General features: G+C 43.0%; 1 protein-coding gene across 8 annotated transcripts in view; it reads right to left on the bottom strand.

Moving 5' to 3' along the window:
• Gbf1 (golgi brefeldin A resistant guanine nucleotide exchange factor 1) overlaps nucleotides 1-21,746 on the bottom strand; it is a 129,590-nt gene that overhangs the window by 30,489 nt on the left and 77,355 nt on the right. For all 8 annotated transcript variants that reach the window (XM_029472348.1, XM_029472350.1, XM_029472349.1 and 5 more), the window contains exons 4-5: nucleotides 7,199-7,330; nucleotides 1,402-1,520 (exon numbers count right to left, since the gene is read on the bottom strand). In XM_029472348.1, coding sequence (XP_029328208.1) covers nucleotides 1,402-1,520; nucleotides 7,199-7,330 — 251 coding nt within the window. The remainder of the gene's footprint in view (nucleotides 1-1,401; nucleotides 1,521-7,198; nucleotides 7,331-21,746) is intronic.

Raw genomic sequence — 21,746 nt, 5'->3', positions numbered from 1 at the left:
TCTTCTTCTTCTTCTTTTTTCTTCTTCTTTCTTCTTCTTTCTTCTTCTTCTTCTTCTTCTTCTTCTTCTTCTTCTTCTTCTTCCTCCTCCTCCTCCTCCTCCTCTTCCTCCCCTTCTCCTCCCCTCCCTTCCTCTTCCTCCTCTTCCTCATTGTCATCACCATTGCTTGTGCTGTGTACATGTTCATGTGTGTTTATGTGTGTAGTTTGGGGATGTGGAGGACACACTAATACATAGGTATCAACATCAGAAATGTGGACCAACTTCACTTACGGCTGGGTCTCTCTCTCACTGACCTAGAACTCATCCATTAGGCTAGACTGGTTGATGAGCAATACCCAGGATCCTCTTGTCTATGCTTCTCTGGGACTCTGTATATACTCACCACTATGCCTGGGGATTTACATGAGTATTGGGGAATCTCACACTTCTCTTCATGCCTATAAGGCACACAGTTCACTAACTGAGCTAACTCCTCAGGAGATCAAACTCACATATGCTAGGCCACTGCTCTACCAGTGAGCAACATGCCCAGCTTAGGGGTGAGGTTCTCCTTACTGCCTGTTTTGTCTGAGATAAAATCACACTAGTTAGTCCAGGTTAGGCTGAACTTGTGGTCTCCAGCTTCAGTCTCCTATGAGTTCCAATTACAAGTATGCATGACCATGCCCAATTTTAGGGTTTCTTTTTCTTTTTCTTTCTTTTTTAAGTTAGCAAGAAGTAAGCTGACCTTAAAGCTAGGTAAAATGTCACAAGCACTTGGGAGGTCAAAACAGGAGTAAGAATTCAAGGTCATCCTTAGTTATATATGACCCTGCCCCCACCAAAACAAAAACAAAAAATTTTAAAAATTAAAAAAAGTGTGGTGGTGCACACCTTTAATCCCAGCACTCTGGAGGCAGAGGCAGGCAGATCTTGAGTTTGAGGGCAGCCTATTCTACAGAGTGAGTTCCTGGATAGCCAGGGCTACACAGAGAAACCCTGACTCAAAACAACAGCAATAGCAACAACAACAAAAAAACCCAAAACAAAAACTCAAAGTAGCTACTTCCATGTATCTGACACGGGAGTCCTCTCTTCGCTTCACACAGTCCTGACATAGTTCATAACTCACTGGATCTCTAGCCCACAGGCCTAACAGACAAATGACACAGGCACAGTCTAGCAGAGGCACAAGATGGACTAAGGGTTTCTGGTATTTGATACCAATTCACTTAAAGCTCTTAATTATTTCCCTTAGAAAAAGCTTTTACTTTGGGTACCTGAGCTCCTTGTTTGGAAACAGTGAGTCTTTAAAGCCTCAGTGGAATCAAAGCACAGCTTCACGCCGACAGACCCAGGAAGTAGAGCCGGCAAACCAGCTCTTGGCCATTAGCCTGGTTGTTCTCCCCTCCCACTTACCTGAAGGATTTTCATCAGGACAACTTCATCACTGGCAGGATCTGTGCCCACAAAACGGGCGTGAGTGACAGCATCTGCCATGTTCTCCATGCCCTCTGCTGTGCCCTCATGAGTTGGATCTGCTCCGGCAAAAGGAACAGATTAAATTATGTCAAGAAGACAGGAAAGGGAAGATGGCCTGTCTATAAATTGAGTCTCCTAATCTATTGTTTTGATTTGTTTTTGTTTTTATGATTTTTTTAAGCAACCTAAAAATTTTACCCATAATACTAGTGGTGGTAGTACATGTCTTTAAGCCCAGCACTTAGGAGGTAGAGGCAGGTGGGTCTCTGTGAGTTCAAGGCCATCCTGGTTGACAGAGCAAGTTCCAGGACAGCCAGGGTTACACAGAGAAAACTTGTCTCAAAAAGAAAAAAAGAAAGAAAAGAAAAAGAGAATTTTCTCCACCAACTCAAAAAACCACTTCCTATGTATCAAAATTACCTATAGTGTTTGTTAAGCACACACACAGCCTGGCTCACTTCTAGAAGCTTCTACTTCTGATCTCGTCTCTCTCTCTCTCTCTCTCTCTCTCACACACACACACACACACACACACACACACACACCGTGGAGCTCAGTGATGAGGCCATCCAGCCACGGTGAGCCCCCTTTCTTCAGCTCTCCAGAGCTGGCGTTATAGTGCTCAGCTTTTCTCTGGGTAGGTAGTAGGGCTCCAAACTCAAGCCCCTCATGTTTGTGTGGCAAATGCTTTACCAACTGAGGCCCTAGAAGCTTTGATTTTGTAGGGGTACAGTGGAGATAAGAGCCTGCATTTCTAAGGTCTCAGGTAGTTGATTCTGCTGGTCTAGGGACACACCTGAGGAATTACTAGTGGTAAGCTACTCATTTTGTAGTGGAAGGGTCTTGAAATAGAAGCAGGCTGAGTCAGACCTTTGAATGCCAAGGTTACAGCTTTTCTCTCCTCATCTTTAACATGGCTTCTCTTTGGTTGTTTTGGTTGTGTGTTCTGGTGCAATTGAATTAAGGGAATGAGGGGAAACAGATGGTTTGAGCTATCAGTACTGCTCTTTGGGTGGCATACTATAGCAGATCCAAGGCTCTTATGGTACTAAGACCAGGTGTAGTACCATGACCAGCTATACACTTGGAATCCCAGAACTTGCCAGGCTGAGGCAGGAGAATTAGGAGTTGAAGCCAACCAGGACTATAATATAGAAAGACCTTGCCACCTACTCCAATTAACTTGTTTTCATCTACTTACTTAGATTTGTTTTTTAAGACAGGACAAAGTCTAGGTTGGTCTTGAGCTCACTATGAAGCTAAGTGTGGTCCTGAATTCCTTATCCTCCTTCCTCTGCCTCCCAAGTGCTGGAATTATAAAGCATGTGCCAAGCACACCCAGCTTAAACAAAACTCCTGTCCTTTAACCAACCAGGCTGTAGGAGGAAAAAGAAACAATCGGAATGGGGCTGGAGGCCGGGGACTGGGAGCAGGCAGGATTTCAGCTGTGGAAAAGAGGTGAGAAGCTGATGGTAAATTCTGTGGAGAGAGAAACTCTGCTTTTACTCTGGTGGCAAACAGCCACCAGGAGCAGGCTAAGAAGCTGCCTCCAGCCATGCTGAGAGTCCTGCAGAAGGCTTCTTGCTCTCCTCTCAAGAGTCCATTCTGGTGCCTAGTCCTGAAAAGTGAGCTCACAGAGAAAAGCAGGAAGAAAGGCATGATGAAGCTCAGGCTGTGCTGAGGCTGAGGCAGCACGGAGAGCAAGAGCCCTCCTGACGGGGTGGTAGGAGTCAGCTCTTGCCACCCCTCCCTCCTTTTTCTTCATTTGTGAGACAAGGTCCCTGGCTTGCCTGAAACTCACTAGACCAGGATAACCTTTGTCCCTCTGCCTCTGTTCCAGAGTGCTGGGTTTTCAAGGTGTGTGCCACCACACCTGGCAATTTTCCCTTTTTTGGTACCTGAAATTAACGGAGTTCCTGAGCCTAAAGCTTGGGGGACTGCCAAGAAACCTGAGCATTCGTTTTTCAACACTGAGCCAGAAGACTTCTGTTAACTGTGAGTACTTCTGTTGTCGTCTTCTCTACTGTCTTCTTGGCACTAGCCTCTGACATGTCCAAGACTCTGTCTTATTTTAAGTACCAAGTGGCTTCTAGAGAGACATGCAAAGGGGAGGCGTTTGAGGACTCAGAGTCAGTGATGATCCAGCCTCTCTCTCCTCCTATCACCCTCCCGGTTCCCTCAATCAGCAGGGGAAATCCCATTCTTGAGGCCTTCAGGGCCACAGGAAAGCTAGGTCTTTCTTGTGTTAGATGGCATCTCAGATTTCAGTGAATAGCAGCCTCGCTCACATCTCAAGGCTCCTGGGAGTCTGTTTCTTTCTCTCTTTCAGTAATTTCATGTTAAAGTGGTTTAAATTATTTTGATCTTTTTGTATTTTCATTCCTTTAACTTGAACAAAGTAGCAAAGTCCATTTTTCAAGAAGGCAGATAATAGTGATGGGTCCTTAGAATCACAGGTAGAGCCTGCCAGCAAGCTACTGCCAGTCAGTGCTACAACTCATGACCTGGCAGGTACATGGGATGAAACTAAAGGTCAGTCTGTGGAGCAGAAAATAATCTCAGAAGCCTTGGGCTGCAGGATCCAGAGGGCAGTGGGTGGTTTCTGCTAGGAGGTCGCAGAAACTCAGGGTTCCTTGGCTTGAGCTCATCAGACCTTGTATCCTGCAAAACTCCCTCAGGTTCTCGTCTTCTACTCAGCCAGCCTCGGTAATCTGTTTCGCATGCCTATAATGATCATCACCCCCAACATTCTCCTTTCCCACCACAGGAAACCCCACTGACCAGCTGGCCTTAGGTCTCCAATGACCAGCCTCTTTGCCAATGACCAGCCTCTTTGCCAAGTCCAGGAAGGGGACAGAGGAAGGAGAAAAGATCAAAGGGAAAGACACAGAAGGGCAGCTGCGGGAGGCTGTGAAGAGACATGACCTGCAGGTGGTGCTCAGGTCGAGGCTGGCAGCTACAGTAAGGCATGAAGCTGAGGCTTCCGTGCCTGGGGAAGTGGAGACCTTACCTACTCAAGACCTGGCTGACACCCAAGACTCCTGCTCAGAATCCTGAATGCGTTAGCTAAACGAATCCAATTTTCTAGAGAAGATAATGAGTTCTCCCTGAACTTAAAGGTCATTCATTCATTTGCTTTTGGCTGGCTCGAACCTGAGCCTCATCTCACCTTGTCTCTCCATTTTGGAACAAAAACAGCTGCCTGTTTTCTTTGCTCTTCACTTTTTCACATGGGTTGTAATAGGGGGATAAATTTAGAATTCTAAGTGACAAGACCAACTAAAAAGGAACCCAAATGCACACCTTCCCAAACTGACTGAGGGAGACACGACTCGGAGGTGGACTCCCTGCTTAGCAGGTGTGAGGCCCTGGCTTCAAGCCCTTCTAGTGAGAACAGACAGACAAACAAACAAAAACCAGAGATCCACTCTAGACTGAGTGCAATAAGAGGTATAAACTGAGAACAAAACTTTACAATACAATAGATAATGGGCTCTCATCTCTACTATAAAAAGAGATTTTACAACTGTTAAAACAAATCCAAAATAGAGACAAAAGAAACTCAATGCTTCAACCTCAAGGACATAAAACAACATTCAGATTTTTGCCCACCAAAGTGGCACACACACAAAACAGAAAACTGGTAATACTAAGGGCTGAAGACAGCAAGGAGAAATGGAAACTCCCAGGGCATTGCTGGTAGGGATGAAAATGCTCTAACCTACTAGGGAAGCGATCTATAAAATGTAACACCTATAATACTTCACACAGAAATAAAATTAGTAAATATGATCATAGGAACACAGGTGTTTATTTCAGCTTATTTATAATGGCTTTAAAAAGAGAATAATGTAAACATTAAATAAAAAACACCATTATATCAAGGATGAATCAGGAGAAAAATGGGGAATTATTTCATAATTAAATTTCTGTTGGGGCAGCCGGGCGTGGTGGCGCATGCCTTTAATCCCAGCACTCGGGAGGCAGAGGCAGGTGGATTTCTGAGTTCGAGGCCAGCCTGGTCTACAGAGTGAGTTCCAGGACAGCCAAGGCTACACAGAGAAACCCTGTCTCGAAAAACCAAAAAAAAAAAAAAAAAAAAAAATGTCTGTTGGGGCAAGAAAAAGTTTGAGAAACATTTGTTAGGAATAGTTGTACAATGCTGTGGAATTATTTTCTTCTATTGATTAAAGGGGGCTGTGGATGTAGGCTGCTTGCCTAGAATGCATGAAGCCACTGTTTTGATCCTAACACTTCATAAAACTGGATGTGGGAGCAAAAGGGTCATTATCCCAGGATGGAAGGGAAAGGCAGGAAGACCTGAAATCCACAGCATCCTTCCTATAGAATGAATCTGAGGCCACCTTGTGCTCTATCTTAAAAAAAAAAAAGGTTAAAAGGTAAAATTATAGGGGTGTGTGTGTGTGTGTGTTTTCCTACAAAGAAAGGAATAAATCAACTATATAATTATGTGTATTCATCAAATAAACACTATTATGTGAAATACAGAAAATATATAATACAAATCCCCTCCCTCCCACTTAAAGAAAAAGGGTGATAATCAGGCTGACGGGATGGCTCATCAGTTAAGAATGCTCTGCTCTTCCAGAAAACTCAGGTTCCGTTCCTAGCACCTGGCTGGGATCGCTCATAAACGCAATAACTACAGTGTCAGGAGAGTCTGACGCCCTCTTCTGGCCTCTGTGGGCATCTGCATGCATATGGTATATATATAAATATATATTACATCTATATCTATATCTATAGGGACATGCATATTCACATAAAATAAAATGAATAAATCTTTTTTTTTTGAGGGGGTGGGGGACAGGGTTTCTCTGTGTAGCCCTGGCTGTCCTGGAACTCACTTTGTAGACCAGGTTGGCCTCGAACTCAGAAATCCGTCTGCCTCTGCCTCTCAAGTGCTGGGATTAAAGGGGTGCGCCACCACGCCCGGATAAATAAATCTTTTTTAAAGAAAGATAATACTGCCTATATCCAGTACTTGGGAGGCTGAGGCAGGAGGACTTCAACTTCCAGGCTACACAGAAAGACCCCGTCTTAAGATGAGTGTGTATATGTGGAGGGGTATGTGTGTGTGTTCGTATTTATATGCATCAAGAAAAAGATAAAAGCAGTCAAGCCATGTCACTAACACCACTTACTTAAAGAAGAGATTTTGGCGAGGAGAGACTTCTTTTCTTTCAGACGCCTCTACATAGTTTTCTTACAATCAGCACAAAATTGGAAAATAAAGCAAACCAGCCAGAGCGAGGGATGGCTCAGTGCATAAAGAAACTTGCTGTCAAGCCTAATGACTGAGTTTTATTCTTGGGACCCACATGATGGGAGAAAACCTATGCCACAGACTGTCCTCTGACCTCCATTGGGGACCTGTCTGTGTGCATGTCCCTTTTCCCTGCTTCCTGTTTTGTGTAATTTTAGAAACATGCTTGTTCCTTTGCATATAAATAAATAAAAGTAGTTTTCAAAAAAAGCAAACTAAACCTACAAGGGAACCACACTCTTAACTCTCCAAAGTGTGGTGGAAACTAGAGTCCCAGGCAATCTTCTCTCTTCTCTCCCTCCATGGATAACCCAGCCAATCAGCACCCTGAGAATAAGTAAGCCTATGTCTCCACTAGGAAAGGGACAGCTGGGCAAACCAGCTGGCTTAAGGCCTGTGCAGCAGGAGATGGAGTGTTGCAGATGCCACCAAAGCCTAAGTGCTTACCTATGAGTGCGTAGGACAGGAACTTGTTGACAGAGGTGAGTGCCAGGCCAGTGATAGGACCAGTGGTGTCTTCAGAGCGAATGACTTCCAGAAATGGACGAAGGAATACATTTGGCTCAATCTCTGAGAGTTCTGCAAGTAAAACAAGAAAAAAAGCCCACAAATCAAAAATGAAAAGACACTATCTAACAGAAGTTAATCCTGGCAGACGGTCATTTTTGTCTGTTGAATGAAGTTAGAGGGCTCCTTGTCTGGGTCAATCTTCTTCCCCCTAAAATGCCTTGAATTAAGTTCCTGACACTACCTTTTTATCTGTAAAAGGTTTAGGATTTAGCTCTAAAAGATTAATATTTTTTAAAAAGAACATTTAGAAAGTTAACAGTAAGATTATTAAAAGGGTGAGTTTTTTTTGTCATAAAGAAATTGTTTCATTACTGTTGTCTGTATGCTTGAGATTGAGTTCAGGACACTGCGGATGCAACTATTCTCCCAATGAGCTACATTCTCAGCCCTTGAGCACAGTCAAAAAAATTAACAATAGCTGGACATCAGGTGTGACAGTTCATATTCTAACCCCAGTTTTCAGGAGGCAGAAACAGGAAAATCACTACATGTTTGAAGGGAGCCTTATCTACATGGCAAGTTCCAGGGCAGCCAGGACTACATAGCAGGCTACTCTTGCTTCAAAATACAAACAAAAATTAAAAAGGAAAGGAACCAACAATACTAATTTAATATAACCAAATAGCATGAGTCAATTTTCTACACTCATTTCATCATTTCTTTAGTGATACACAGGTGAGCTTTACCTTGTTAACTAAAGACATTCCTGGGAGAGAGGGAAACCTGATTTCAGTTCCCTGATGGAAAGGAAGCCTGGAATAAGCAAAAGGCTGAGCAGCCTCCAGTCATAGTGACAGTTTGTAATCCTGCAAGGTCTTAACCCACCTCCCTCCCTCCCTCCTTCCCTCCCTTCCTCCCTTTTCCCTCCCTCTTTCCCAGAGCACACAGGTAGCTAACTGTCCTGAGATGAAGGAGCATCACAGTCTTTGAGAAAAAGTATGGTTTAGATAAGATCATGATTGGCCTTGAATCACACACTAAGCAGAGTTGAGACCTACATGGTTTTACAATTCCCAAACCACACATCTACCCTACCTCACTGCCAGCACATACTTGTACTGTAGCAGATCTGAGGCCAGGGTAAGACACACTACTCTGGACTTCCTGCCTACCTGACTTTGCTGACAGTTAAATTGCTTCTTTCTACTCTACTGTGGTTTGAGTTTTCAGAGCTAGTTTCCATTTTAGTTTTCCCAAACAGGCCGGAATCTTTTAGGGATATGATCAAGGCTATCCCACCTTACAGACTGAGGGGAGGGAAAGTAGGTGTGTAGGGCAGTGTGTGCGAGCTTCATTTTCATGCAAATGTAGGGCACTCCCTACTCAGTCCCTACCTTTCCTCCTCTCTAAGTAAACATTTTCTGGGCCGGCTGCTTCCCAGATTAACGCTTTAATTAACTGGCAGATTGGGTAGTATTTTCCAAGGCTGTCTGTATAGTGATCACATCAGCTGCACAAAACCTGCTTCTCATTCCCCACTGGATCCATCCAGAGATTGATGACTTACAGAAAAAACTAAAGAGAAATGTGTGTGTATGTGAGCATGCACATGTGTGCTAACAGACATTAAGGTAGAGAGAATACGGTGAGGAAGGGTGAAATACATAACACTTTTTAAAGGCTTGTTAAGAAATGTACCATTAGACTGGGGAACGGCTGAGTAAGGTGCTTGCTGCATAAGCACGTGGGCCTGGGTTCAGACCTCCAGCACCTGGGTAAAAAAAGTCTCTTACTCCAATGTGAAGGGCAGAGACGAGGGCCCTCCTAGCTGACTAAGTGAATTCCAGGTTCAGCAATGGAGGAAAATGTCTGATGTTCTGTATGCACATCTGCATGAACAAGTGACCACCCCACACACAAAAATTAAAACCATCTTCTCTTGCTGTTTTCGGAACACAATGTACCATGTCTGTCAGTCATCTAAAACATGACCATGTTTGGTATACTTGAGATATTTACCCGAGTTGCTGCATATCAATGGTTTGTCCCTACTTACTGCTGAATACTATTCTATTCTCCTTGTATGTTCTATAGTTTCTGTAGCCATTCACTGGCTGAAGGGCATCGGGTTCTCCAGTTTACTATCACCTGTCCATTTAAGCAATGGTTCTCAGCCTGTAGGTCGTCAGCCCTTTATAGGCAGAACAACCCTTTTACAGGGGTTGCCTACAACCATTAGAAAACAAAGATATTTATATTACAATTCATAATTACAGTTATAAAGTAACACAGAAAATCACTTTGTGGTTGGGGTCAGCATGGCACGAGGAATGCAACTGTGTTAATGGACGAGGCGTTAGGAAGGCTGAGCACCTCTGCTCTATGACACTTCTTTTTGTTTTGTTTTTTGTTTTTTGAGACAGGGTTTCTCTGTGTAGCCCTGGCTGTCCTGGAACTCACTCTGTAGACCAGGCTGGCCTTGAACTCANAAATCCGCCTGCCTCTACCTCCCAAGTACTGGGATCAAAGGTGTGTGCCACCACCGCCTGGCTATATGACACTTCTTATCTCATCTGAATTCCAGTCTTTTCCATCCTTTACATATTATACAGCAGACATATTTTCTTTTTATTTATTTATTTTGAGCAGGGTTTCTCTGTAAAATCCTGACTATTCTAGAATTCACTCTGTAGACTAGGCTGGCCTCAAACTCACTCGGAGCTCCACCTGCCTCTGACTTCTGAGTTTTGGAGTTAAATTAAAGGTGTGTATCACCACCTTCCTGTGAAACCCAATTATCAATATTTATTTTATCTATTGTATTTTGGTTTGATGCTTAGAGTCACTTTATTGAACCTTAGGCACTTTTAGATCCCCCCCCCCCTTGAAACAAGATTTTATGTAGCCTAGACTATTCTTGAACTCCTTATCCTCCTGTTTCTAACTAAGTGCTAGAATGATGGGGGTGTGGAACCACATCGGGCTCTCTTTTGTCTGGTGTGTGTGTGTGTGTGTGTGTGTGTGTGTGTGTGTGTGAACGGGTCTCATTAAGCAAACTGGAACTAAAAACACTTTTTAAATATTTTTTGGATTTATTTATTTATTTTAGTGTACGGGTGTTTTGCCTGTGTATGTACGTGTACCATGTGCAAGCCTGGTGCCTGTGGAGGTAAGAAGCAGGGATTTAGTTCCTTGGAACTGGAGTTAGGGATGATGGTGTCCCACCAGTAGGTGGGACAGAACTGGGTCCTCTGCAGAGACACAAGTGCTCTTTGCTCTGAGCCATCTCTCAAGGCTCAAACATAAAGAATTTTCTTAAAAAGTCATTATCTCTCGAATGTAGCTGTCAAAAATATTAACCACACACGTTGGCCTAGAATGCAACATTACCAGAAATGCAGCTCTGTATTGCAGACAGAGTTGGGATAAGAGAGACAGACAGATGGACACTGTTGATGGGACATGTACTGGCAGCCTGGCTATTGCTCCTTGTTTTGTGGCATTGTTCCCCAAACCTTTCAAGATTGTATATTTAGGTTCAGCTGCCTTGGGCACTTTTCTGAGCACTTTGCAGAGTGACATGTGACCAATCAAAGGACTGCTGCTCCGTGGACTGTTTCCTGTTTCCTCGCAGGACGAATCGGATGAGCTCCTGCAGCACAGGTCTGATGCTTTTGCTCCCCACAGGTAAAATGGAAATGCCCCTGTATCACAAAGGTCTTGCAAGCGGGTAGCAGAAGCACTCAAGACCCCTCAGTACTGGCAGCACAAGGAGCTCGTGATGCCCTGCTGTAGTAATGGTTCTGGTTGTTGACAAGAAGGGAGTAAGCGGGATTTTCCATGCTTACGGGATGTGGAGATTCTTGGCTTTGGCTACTGACCTCTTAGGCTCATTAGCTAGAAATTTTACTAATATCAGTTTGGAGTTTTCTTTTTGTATTTTCTATTTAAGTCCTCTGTAAATACCTGACAGGGCAGTAATAGATAATGAACTTATAAAGTATCTTCTCTTCTTGATGCTATTGGAGAATGAAACTTTTTACTGGATTAGAAGAATTCTGATTGAAAAAGCTGCTCCAAGTGCAATGGCTGCATGAAGCTGGGGTGCACCAACATGCTATAAAGTAGGGCAACACAATTTTTTTAATTTCTCCTGGGCTTTGAAACTGCCTGCTTGAGTCTGGACTTGATGGTAATAGTGCATGCAGAGTAAGAACGACAGCAGATTTAGCTTGCCTGTATGTTACAGACGAATTGCTCACCGGTTCCCTCTAGGAAAAAAAAAAGACAAAACCCAAAAAACCTAGTGTTTAAAGCTCACATATCAACTTGTGCTCCAGGGAGGAAGATGGCTCAGTCTGTCCTCAAGCCTATATTTGAGGACAGTCCCTACGGGCCTCATTTAGACTGCTGGCCTTGTTAAAGGGGCCTGGCTCTCCCTTCTGGATTAGGAGCGAACCTGGACAAACCTAAGGCTTAATTTAGAGGGCAGTATTCCAATCAATAAAGTGTAGAGCCACTGGCAGGAGAAGAGGAACAGAAGAAACTAAATCCTAGGATAGTTGAGCTATAACACTTTATTTGTCATTTTAGTCATAGTTAGTCACCCTATAGAAATAACTTGGTACTGAGGCTGGAGAGATAGTTTAGCAGTTAGGACTATTGCCTGTTCTTTCAGTGGATCTGGGTTCAATTCCCAACATCCACAAAACAGGTTACAACTGTCTGTAACTCCAGTTCCAGAGGCTCTGGCACCCAAACACAGTAAGACATGGAGGCAAAACACCAATGTACATTAAAAAAAATAAACAAATCCTTTAAACTTGCTCCTTAAAGAAATAGTTTGGTATATTTTTAAAGAATGTAATGCAGCGTTTATGCACCCTGGCTTTGGAGTTAACAAGCCCTACATTCAAATTCTGTTTTCCTTTTATTGTATGATCTTGAGTATCAGAATTTATGGAAGTCTTCACTTCTTTATTAGTGAAAATGAAGATGGTGGTATGGTTTCTTAGAGTTACTGACTGAGAGAATAAAATGGTCTAAGTATGTCCTGTCTCACTAATGCTGCCCAGGCTGGTCTCAACCTCCTGAAGCTCAGATCACAGGATCTACAGCACCACAATTACCATGCAGTTTACTGTTGAGGAGAGAGGCATTCAAGTTCTTTTCCCAGGCAACGCAATAGCAATAGGATTTGCATGAAGTAATAGGCAGCACCTCTAGTAGCAAACTACCCTTGCCATCTAGCAGGGATGCCCTCAGTGAGCCAACCTTTACTGCTGTTCCAACCAGGAACTGTACTGACAGACAGTAAGTAAGGGACTTTCCTTCTGTGCCCTACCCTTAAGCTAATCTCACTTTATGTATAAGTGTTTTGCCTACATGTATGACTGCATACCATGTGTGAGCCTGGTGCCTTCAGAGGTCTGAAGAGGGTGTCAGATCCCCTGCCACTGGAATTACAGATGGCTTTGATCCACTATGTGGGTTATGGAAACTGAATCTGGGTCTTCTGCATGAGAAACAAGTACTTCTAACCATAGAGCCATCTCTCCAGCACAGTTTACCTTTTTAAAGGGGAAGTGCAATGTGATCTCAAGCAGGACAGGTTAACCCTACTTAACTGCAGAAAACAGTTCAAGCCCTCAGGCACAGAGGTTTACAGAAAGCAGTCTGTTGTTGGCCCATGTGTGGTTGGGCTGTGTCACATCCTCTACTCTCCCCCATAGGGGAAACTGTGCTGCAAGGACAGAAAGATGGTGGAGACTTTGTTTGACAAGGTGGTCCAGCCAGAGAGCACATACAAGAGCCCCTTTCTTCACTGGTGGTCTTGAAACTTTTTGTGGCAGATATCTACGAAGGATGAGTTTTTTATGTCATTTTTGACTCTATCATCTCTGGGTACTTGTGAACATGGCCTGCAAATTATCAAGACAGTTAGAAGGAAATATAAGTTTATGATTTCTAATCCTCAGACTTTTGGACATTAACCCTTAAATGTGCAAGCTGATGAATCACTTGAGTTTAATCAGAGTCTAGCCACTCAACCAAATTGGAGGCAGCTGTGTAGCTCATGCCTGTCATCTCAGTTGCTTAAGAGACGGAGGCAAAAGGTTTATAGATTCAAAGCCTGGTTGAGCTACAGATGGAGTTCAAGATCAGCCAGAGGAATTTAGTGAGACCCCGTCTCAACACTGAGTTAGCTGATGAAGCTCAGTAGTAGAGCCCTTACCTAATACCTGCAAGGTCCTGGCTTCAATCCCCAGTACCAACCAATAAACACATTATCTTAACTAAAAAGTAGAATTCCTAAAGTAACACAAATGTTTAAAAACAAAACCCAAATTGGGTCGGTTGGCGGACTAATAAGTGAATACTTTCCAAAATATTTTATTTTCACTTTATAAAAATATTTGCATTGGAGGCTGAAGAGATGTAACTTCAGCTCCAGGGGTTCTGATGTCCTCTTCTGGCCTCTATGAGTTTAAATGCACACAGGTAGCATTTACACCCAAGCAAATGTGTATTCACGTGTGTGTGTGTGTGTGTGTGTGTGTATGTGTGTGTGTGTGTACATGCTCTCGTGTAGGTCTGAGGGCAAGCCCCTAACCTGCCTCTCTTTTAATTTTCTGTTAAAAGATTTATTTATTTCTATTTTACATGTATGAATATTTGTCTGCATGTATGTCTGTGTACCATATGTGTGCCTGATGCCCATGTTCTGAACTACTGAGCTATCTCTCCAGCCCTGAAATCATTTTTTAAATTTTAATTTAATAAAAAAATTCATCATTATATATGTTTTTTGAGAAACAGTTTCTTTATGTAGCCCTACGTTGTCTGGACTCCCTACATATACCAGGTCAGCTCTCAGACTCATAGAGAACTGCTTGCCTCCACCTCCTGAGTGCTGAGATAAAGACATACACCATCACAATGGCTTCACTCTTTTTTTTTTTTGGCTTTTTGAGTCAAGATTTATGTAGCCCTGGCTGTCCTGGAACTCGCTCTATGGACAGACTGGCTTCAAACTCATAGAGAACCAGCATGCACCACCACCTGACTTATCTTCATTCTTAAAAAATTATTATTATTATTATTATTATTATTATTTTCTTTTTCAAGACAGGGTTTCTCTGTGTAGCCCTGGCTGTCCTGGAACTCACTCTGTAGACCAGGCTGGCCTCAAAGTCAGAGCTCCACCTGCCTCTGCCTCCCGAGTGCTGGGATTAAAGGCATATGCCAGCAGGCTTATTTTCTTATTATGAACTCTGTGAAGGTATGTGTGGCGACATGTGAGCATGTGTAAGTGAGTACAGCTGTCTTCTGGGCCAGAGGTGTTGGAGCAACTGGAATTGGAGTTACAGACAGTTGTGAGCTGCCTGATGTGACTGGTGAGAACCAAGCTTGGGTCCTCTGAAAGAGCAAGTGTTCTTAACCGCTAAGTCATGTCTCCAGTTCCATGGCTTCACTCCTAAATAATCACAATAGCAAAGATAATCTTCAGCTCTCCTCTGCCCTTCAGCCTCCCAAGTCTAGAGCACCATAAGCACTGGATTGAAAAGTGGACATATGCTAGGCAAACTAGAAGGTAAGAGCTGGGAGAAAAAACCCAAACAGGCCACTGTCAGAACTTCAATGGGGCTTGCTTTCTCCTGCAGCTGACTTTGTTAAAGCTTGCATTGTGTACGTTTATTCAAAATTCTTTTTCTTTTTTCTTTTTTTTTTTGGTTTTTCGAGACAGGGTTTCTCTGTGTAGCCCTGGCTGTCCTGGCACTCACCTTGTAGACCAGGCTGGCCTCGAACTCAGAAANCCGCCTGCCTCTGCCTCCCAAGTGCTGGGATTAAAGGCGTGCGCCACCACGCCCGGCTATTCAAAATTCTTTACTTTGCATTTATAATCTTAAGTTTTAGCTCTTTAAGGAGTCTTTTTAAAATTCTGGTTAAATCACTCCTCCTGCCTTCATTAGGAAACCCCTGTAGATGAAGACACTATGGATCAGAGAAGTAGAGCATTTTGTGCCCGGTCACAGGGTTAGTACTGGAACCAAGACTTGGCCTAGTGCGCTTCTTTATTTCATTTCTCTCATAGAATAGAGCACGGTTGCCAGGCCTATCTAGCTCTGATCCATCAGTTTAGGATCAGGATTACAAGTTAGTGGAAGTTGCCTCTGGCATTTTTTTCCCCCTGAAATTAACTAGTTTGTAAAACCAAGCCTATGTGCCCACGTGACCATTCACACCACTGGATAACTTTAAAGCTAACAATCAGAGGGAAAGACACTGCATGGCTCCCCCTTTACCATGGTGGTTTGGGTGTTTTTGTTGTTGTTGTTGTTTGTTTGTTTTGTTTTAAAGACAGAGTTGCTCCTGTGCTTGCTTTAGCAGCATACATTCTGAAGACAGGGGCATCCCACATGGCTAAGGCTGGCCTTACACTTGTTATGGACCACCACAAGGTAGGGTCCAACTTGCGGATTCTCCTGTTTTAGCCTCCTGAATGTTCAGAGTGGATCTTTTTTTTTTTTTTTTTTAATGTTATGCGATCCAGGTTGGTGCACTGGTTGGCCTTGATCTCATGGCAACCTGCTATTTCAGCCTTCTGTATCTCACGTACGTGTTATCATGGCCAGCTTTCAAACACAACTCTGTTTGTTTGTTTTTGAGACAGGGTTTCTCTGTATAGCCCTGGCTGTCCTGGAACTTACTTTATAGACCAAGGTCACATAGATCCATCCCTCTGCCTCCCAGTGCTGGGATTAAAGGCATACGTCACCACTGCCTGGTGCCTGTCCCCACACCTCTTTTTAAAAAGATATTGTTTTACTATATAGCGGTGGCTGACTTGAAACTCACAGATCTGCCTGCCTTTGCTTCCCAAGCATTGGGATTAAAGGTATGTGTTATCATACCAGGCTTGGACCACTACTCTTTATGTCCCCTGGTGATCAAAAACCTCATAGTTCCTAACTACTAAACTTCCAGCACCTCAGAAATTTCTTTTGTAGAATACTCTCAAGCTCTGACTTTCAGAAGAAATATAATCTTGAATAAAAAATATATACAATAGTGAGAAAAGTAGAATATGGTGACCTAACAATTCCTGCTAAGTTTGAATATGTCAGCAGAGACAGAAAAACCAAACAGGAATTGTGCTCAAATAATTTTGCCCTATGCCTCTGGATATAGAAATGTCAGGGGGGAGGGGCTGCAGAGATGGCTCAGAGGCTAAGAGCACTGACTGCTCTTCCACAGGTCCTGAGTTCAATTCCCAGCAACCACATGACGGCTCACAACCATCAGTAATGGGATCTGATGCCCTCTTCTGGTGTGTCTGAAGATAGCTATAGTGTACTCACATACATGAAATAAACACATGATTAAAGAGAGTTAAATGAACAACGTGTGTTTCTATCATGGGGTGATTTACATGATGTCGTCAGTGTGATCCATCTTGTGAATGATTCTGCCTCTAGAAACCTTAGTCAATATCTGTAGGATGAAGAGCTACGATGAAGGCAGGCTGATGACCCTATAGAAAGCAGGAAGAGAGAAGTAGACTCCGAGGGTAAAAGGGTTGAGGCAGGCATTTCTGAAGCTAAATGGTGTTGAAATAACATCCCCCAGGCCTTTTTCCTTGTCAGCGTAATCCCATTGAGAATGCCCAACTGCCCCTGATAAGAGTCACTCAGGAGTGAAGAGCTTCGCGACCAGGGAAAGCAGCTTATGTGTGCATTTCAGTTCAGGAATGTGTCAGCCCGATGCTGGCCACATGAGAAAAGGCTACCGCAGCTGAGAACACCATTCCTGGGAGGGTAGTACGCACTAGGAGAGCAGGCTAGGAGTGTCTGTCCTCTTTTGTCGAAGGGCAATGCTTGAAGCCACATGCAGGCTCTGACCTGAGAAAACTGTCAGACTCATCTCCTCTTTGGTCAGGTCACCCATCATTTGAGAAGACAGGAGAGTTGGTGGGCACGGGCAGTTCTCAGATTTATACGAGAGGGGCAAAGTGTGACTTCTGTTTTAATGTCCTAATACAGGTAGCCAAGCCTCCTGTTCACTAGTGCTGAGCTAGTTCTAAGGACAATGTAATAAGTCACCTCGAGAAGTTTGCCTTCTATCCTGCATTAATCTGACCTTAGAGACTCTACAATTTGTGGCCTTGACTAGTCAGAAATTGAACCTGCAGTTGATTTTAAGAGAACCCCAGCCGGGCGTGGTGGCGCACGCCTTTAATACCAGCACTCGGGAGGCAGAGGCAGGTGGATTTCTGAGTTCGAGGCCAGCCTGGGCTACAGAGTGAGTTCCAGGACAGCCAGGGCTACACAGAGAAACCCTGTCTCGTAAAACAAACAAACAAACAAAAAATAAAATTAAAAAAAATAAATAAATAAATAAAAAAGAGAGAACCCCACTACTTCTTTCACCAGCAGGGCTTGGATTTTCCTCCTTAAAACTGTTTCTCCAATCCAAGAACACGCACCAGTCACCTTCAGAGAACCCTACACCTAATCCGTAGCACTCTTTGTTTACTGGACTGTTTGTGCCTTAAGGCTGCCTCTTTCCAGGGCTGGAATTCTGTCTGCTCCTCTATGGTGTCACGTATCTCCTTGGCTGTGAAATGATTCCGTAGGCCTACTATGAGCAGCGTCATGATGCTTGTCTTCAGCAGGACTCTAGAAATATCTAGGTAAATCTAGTCTTCAGGAAGGCCAATCTTGAAAGTACATCACCAGAAACCTTTCTTTCTGCTGTAGTTTCATAGGAAGCAATAAAGTTGAGTGACTAAGTGGCATAGAGAGCTCTTGGAGTCAGATGGACCAGGACTTGACTCCAGCTTTTGGCACTCATTAGTTTTATAATCTTAACTATATCTCCGTATTTTTTTTAGTTTCATTTTTAATCTACAAAAATGAAGCTTACAAAGAGAAAAAGATAGGTTATTGGGTAGGTATAGGGTGTATGGCATGGCACAAAGTACTAAATAGTGGCTGTTCTTATTATCTTTCTCTCCTCTAAAACGGCCATGAACAGTCCAATCAAGAAGGTACCATGAACAGCCCTGGAAGCACTGGATACAGCCCTCAAGTTAAATACAATCCAACCAAGGAGTGAGAAATCAGTATTCCCGCAAGACTAACGATCTAGACAAGAAACAAACGCCCAGCTCCTTTCTCTGATATATGTATACCTTGAAATGGATAGGAATTAAAAGGGCCACAAGTTATCTGGTATCTTGGAATTTATCTTTAACTTCTATTCCTTTTAAGATCATGGATGAGACAGGAGAACATGGAGTTCAGAACCAGAATGAACTGCATAGTAAAACCCTGTATAACAAAATAAGAAACAAACACAGTATTTTTGTTTTTTGTTTTTTGGGTTTTTTTGTTTTGTTTTGTTTGTTTTTCGAGACAGGGTTTCTCTGTATAGCCCTGGTACCCATTTTCTCATTTTGTGTATATACAGGGCATAATGCATGAAATAAAGTATACAATAAGTATAATAAGATATTATTATTTAGGGTTTTTTAACCCTAGAGTCCTAGTCCAAAGTTCTCTATACTGTTAAATAACTTATTTTTTAAGTTTTAAGTAAATATAAAAAAAGTGGGCAGTGGTAATAGTATACACCTTTAATCCCAGCACTCAGGAAGCAGAGGTAGACAGATCTCTGTGAATTTGAGGCCAGCCTTGTCTATAGTGCTAGTTCCAGGTCACTCGGTGCTACACAAAGAAACCTTGTCTCAAAAAAAACCAAAATAAATAAATAAATAAAAAAATTTAAATTTATTATTAGCAGGATGGTGGTGGCACATGCCTTTAGTCTCATCACTTGGGAGGCAGAGGCAGGCAGATCTCCAAGTTCAAGTCCAGCCTGATTTACAGAGTGAATTCCAGTGTTATGCCAGGAAGTGCTCATGAATCCCAAAAGATCACCAAGGAGCTGACTCTGGTGCAATCTAAGGGCCTTTATTTACAAGCTAGAGCTTGGGCCACACAGCTGTCTCTAACACAGTAGAACGGGAGGGTGCAGGCCCAAGCTCTCAGTGGGACAGGCTCTATAGGAAATGGTGAGCAAGTGAGGGGTTCCAGCCTGGCAAGCATCCAGTTGTATGACTACTGTAAGCCTGGCAAGCACCTAGTTGTGTGACTACTGTAGGCCGACAGGGGGTATTCTGAAGTAAAACCCTGAATGATCACAGATGGTCTGAATGTATTTCAGAAACAGACTATCTTTGACAGTTGCTAGAAAGTAGCTAGGGAGTAACTCTGGCGTATGGGCAAAGGACAAGTTATGGGGTCCTTCCTGGTACTTGGGTATAGCCTGGGTTCAGTTATAGGTGAACTTTCTCTTAAGGTGGAGGCCCATCCAAGATGGAGTAGGTTTGGCCTCTTATCAGGACAGCCAGAGCTACACAGAGAAATTCTGCCTTGAAAAAAACCAAAACAAAACAAAACAAATATATTTTTTTAAAAAGTAGCCCTTTCTACCTTTCCTAAATCTGTGTGTGTTTGTGTATTTAAAACAATCCATGTTTTTACTTTTTTTATGTGTGAGTACATATATGTGTGTGTGTATATATATATATATGTGTGTGTGTGTGTATATACACATATATACATACATATATATGTGTGTATATACATACATACATGTGTGTGTATATATATATGCATATATATATATACATATATATATATATATATATATATATATATATATATATATATATATATAGGTTGTTCTAAGCTGCCTGATTTGGATGTTAGAACCCAAACTTGAGTCCTCTCGAAGAGCAGCAAGTGCCCTTAACCACTGAGCCGCCTTTCCAGCCCCATGAATTTGAAATGTTTTTTTTTAGGTAATCTCATTATAGATCCTTGGCTGGCTTGGAATACACTCTGTAGACCAGGCTGGCCTCTAATTCAGAGATCCATCTGCTCTTGCCTCCTGAGTGCTAGAATTAAAGGTTTACACAACCACATCTGTCTTCATTTATTCATTTGATAAAATGAGACACTTAGAGAAGTTAAATAACTGAAATGACACATCTACTAAGTTGCAATAGACTGATAAAGGAAATAAGATTCTAAACACATGGGCAGCCACACCATGCTCAAAGATGAGAAGGCACAGCATAGGAATGATGCCATTCCCCTAAACTCATCTGCACAGCCAATGGATTTCTTTGAAATTCCAAAACAGATTATTTGTAAATATAGACAAGGGTATATTAAAATTGAAATAGAAAGACTAAAGAACTAGAATACAGAGTAATACTAAAAAAGAAAAAGTTAATTATACTACTGAATAGAAATATGTAGCAGTGGGGGATGGGGAACTGGAGGTAGCCACTAGGAAAGTCTCAGATGCCAGGGAAGCAGGAGGCTCCCAGGACCTACGGTGATGACTTAAGCAGAAATACCCAACAAAGAGGAGAAAGAACCTGTAGTGACCATCTCCAGTAGATAGGCAGGGCCCCCAGTTGAGGGATGGGGCCACCCACTCATCTCAAAATCGTTAACCCAGAAATGTTCCTGTTTGCAAAGGAAAGACAGGGACAAAAAAATGGAATAGAGACTGAAGGAAAGGCCATCCAGAGTCGGCCCCACCTTGGGATCCACCCCATCTGCAGACACCAAACCCCCACACTATTGCTGACACTAAGAAGCACTTGCTGACAGGAGCATGGTATGGCTGTTCCCTGAGAGGCTCTGCCAGAGCCTGACTAATACAGATGCAGACAGTTATATCCAACCATCGGACTGAGCATGGGAACCCCAATGGAAGAACTAGGGGAAGGACTGAAAGAGCTGAAGGGGATTGCAACCCCATAAGAAGAACAATATCAACTAACTGAACTCCCCAGAGCTCCCAGGGACTAAACCACCAACCAAAGAGTATACGTGGCTCCAGATGCATGTGTAGTAGAGGATGGCCTTAGCTAGCATCGATGGGAGGGGAGGCCGTTGGTCCTGTGGAGGCTTAATGCCCCAGCATAGGGGGATGCTAGAGTGGTGAGGTGGGAGTGGATGAATGGGTGGAGGTGCACCCTCATAGAGGCCAAGAGGAGGAGGGAGAGAGGGATGAGATGGGGAGGGGGATTGTGGAGGGGTAACCAGGAAGGAGAACATCATTTTAAATGTAAAGGAATAAAATGATTAATAAAAAAGATTATTACATTAAAAAAAAAAACACCCTCAATGAGAAATGTTGGAACAGAACGTCCAAATACAAAATATTTAAACCTTCCATTCCAAGCAACACCAGTTAAGCAGACTTCTTGGTAAGAACTGAGCATGATGACTCATGGCTATAATCCCAGCACTTGGGAGGCAGAGGCAGCACAGTCAAGACAGCATAGGCTACATAGCCTAGTTAAGGCCAGCGCAGACTACATGACAAGATCTTGTCTCAAAACAACAAAGAGATCAGAAGTTAAAAACTACACATCTATAAATATTTAAAAAAAAAAAAA

Source organism: Mus caroli, chromosome 19, assembly GCF_900094665.2.
Source record: "Mus caroli chromosome 19, CAROLI_EIJ_v1.1, whole genome shotgun sequence".
Lineage (NCBI taxonomy): Eukaryota > Metazoa > Chordata > Mammalia > Rodentia > Muridae > Mus > Mus caroli.
This window is presented reverse-complemented; position numbering and strand designations above follow the sequence as displayed.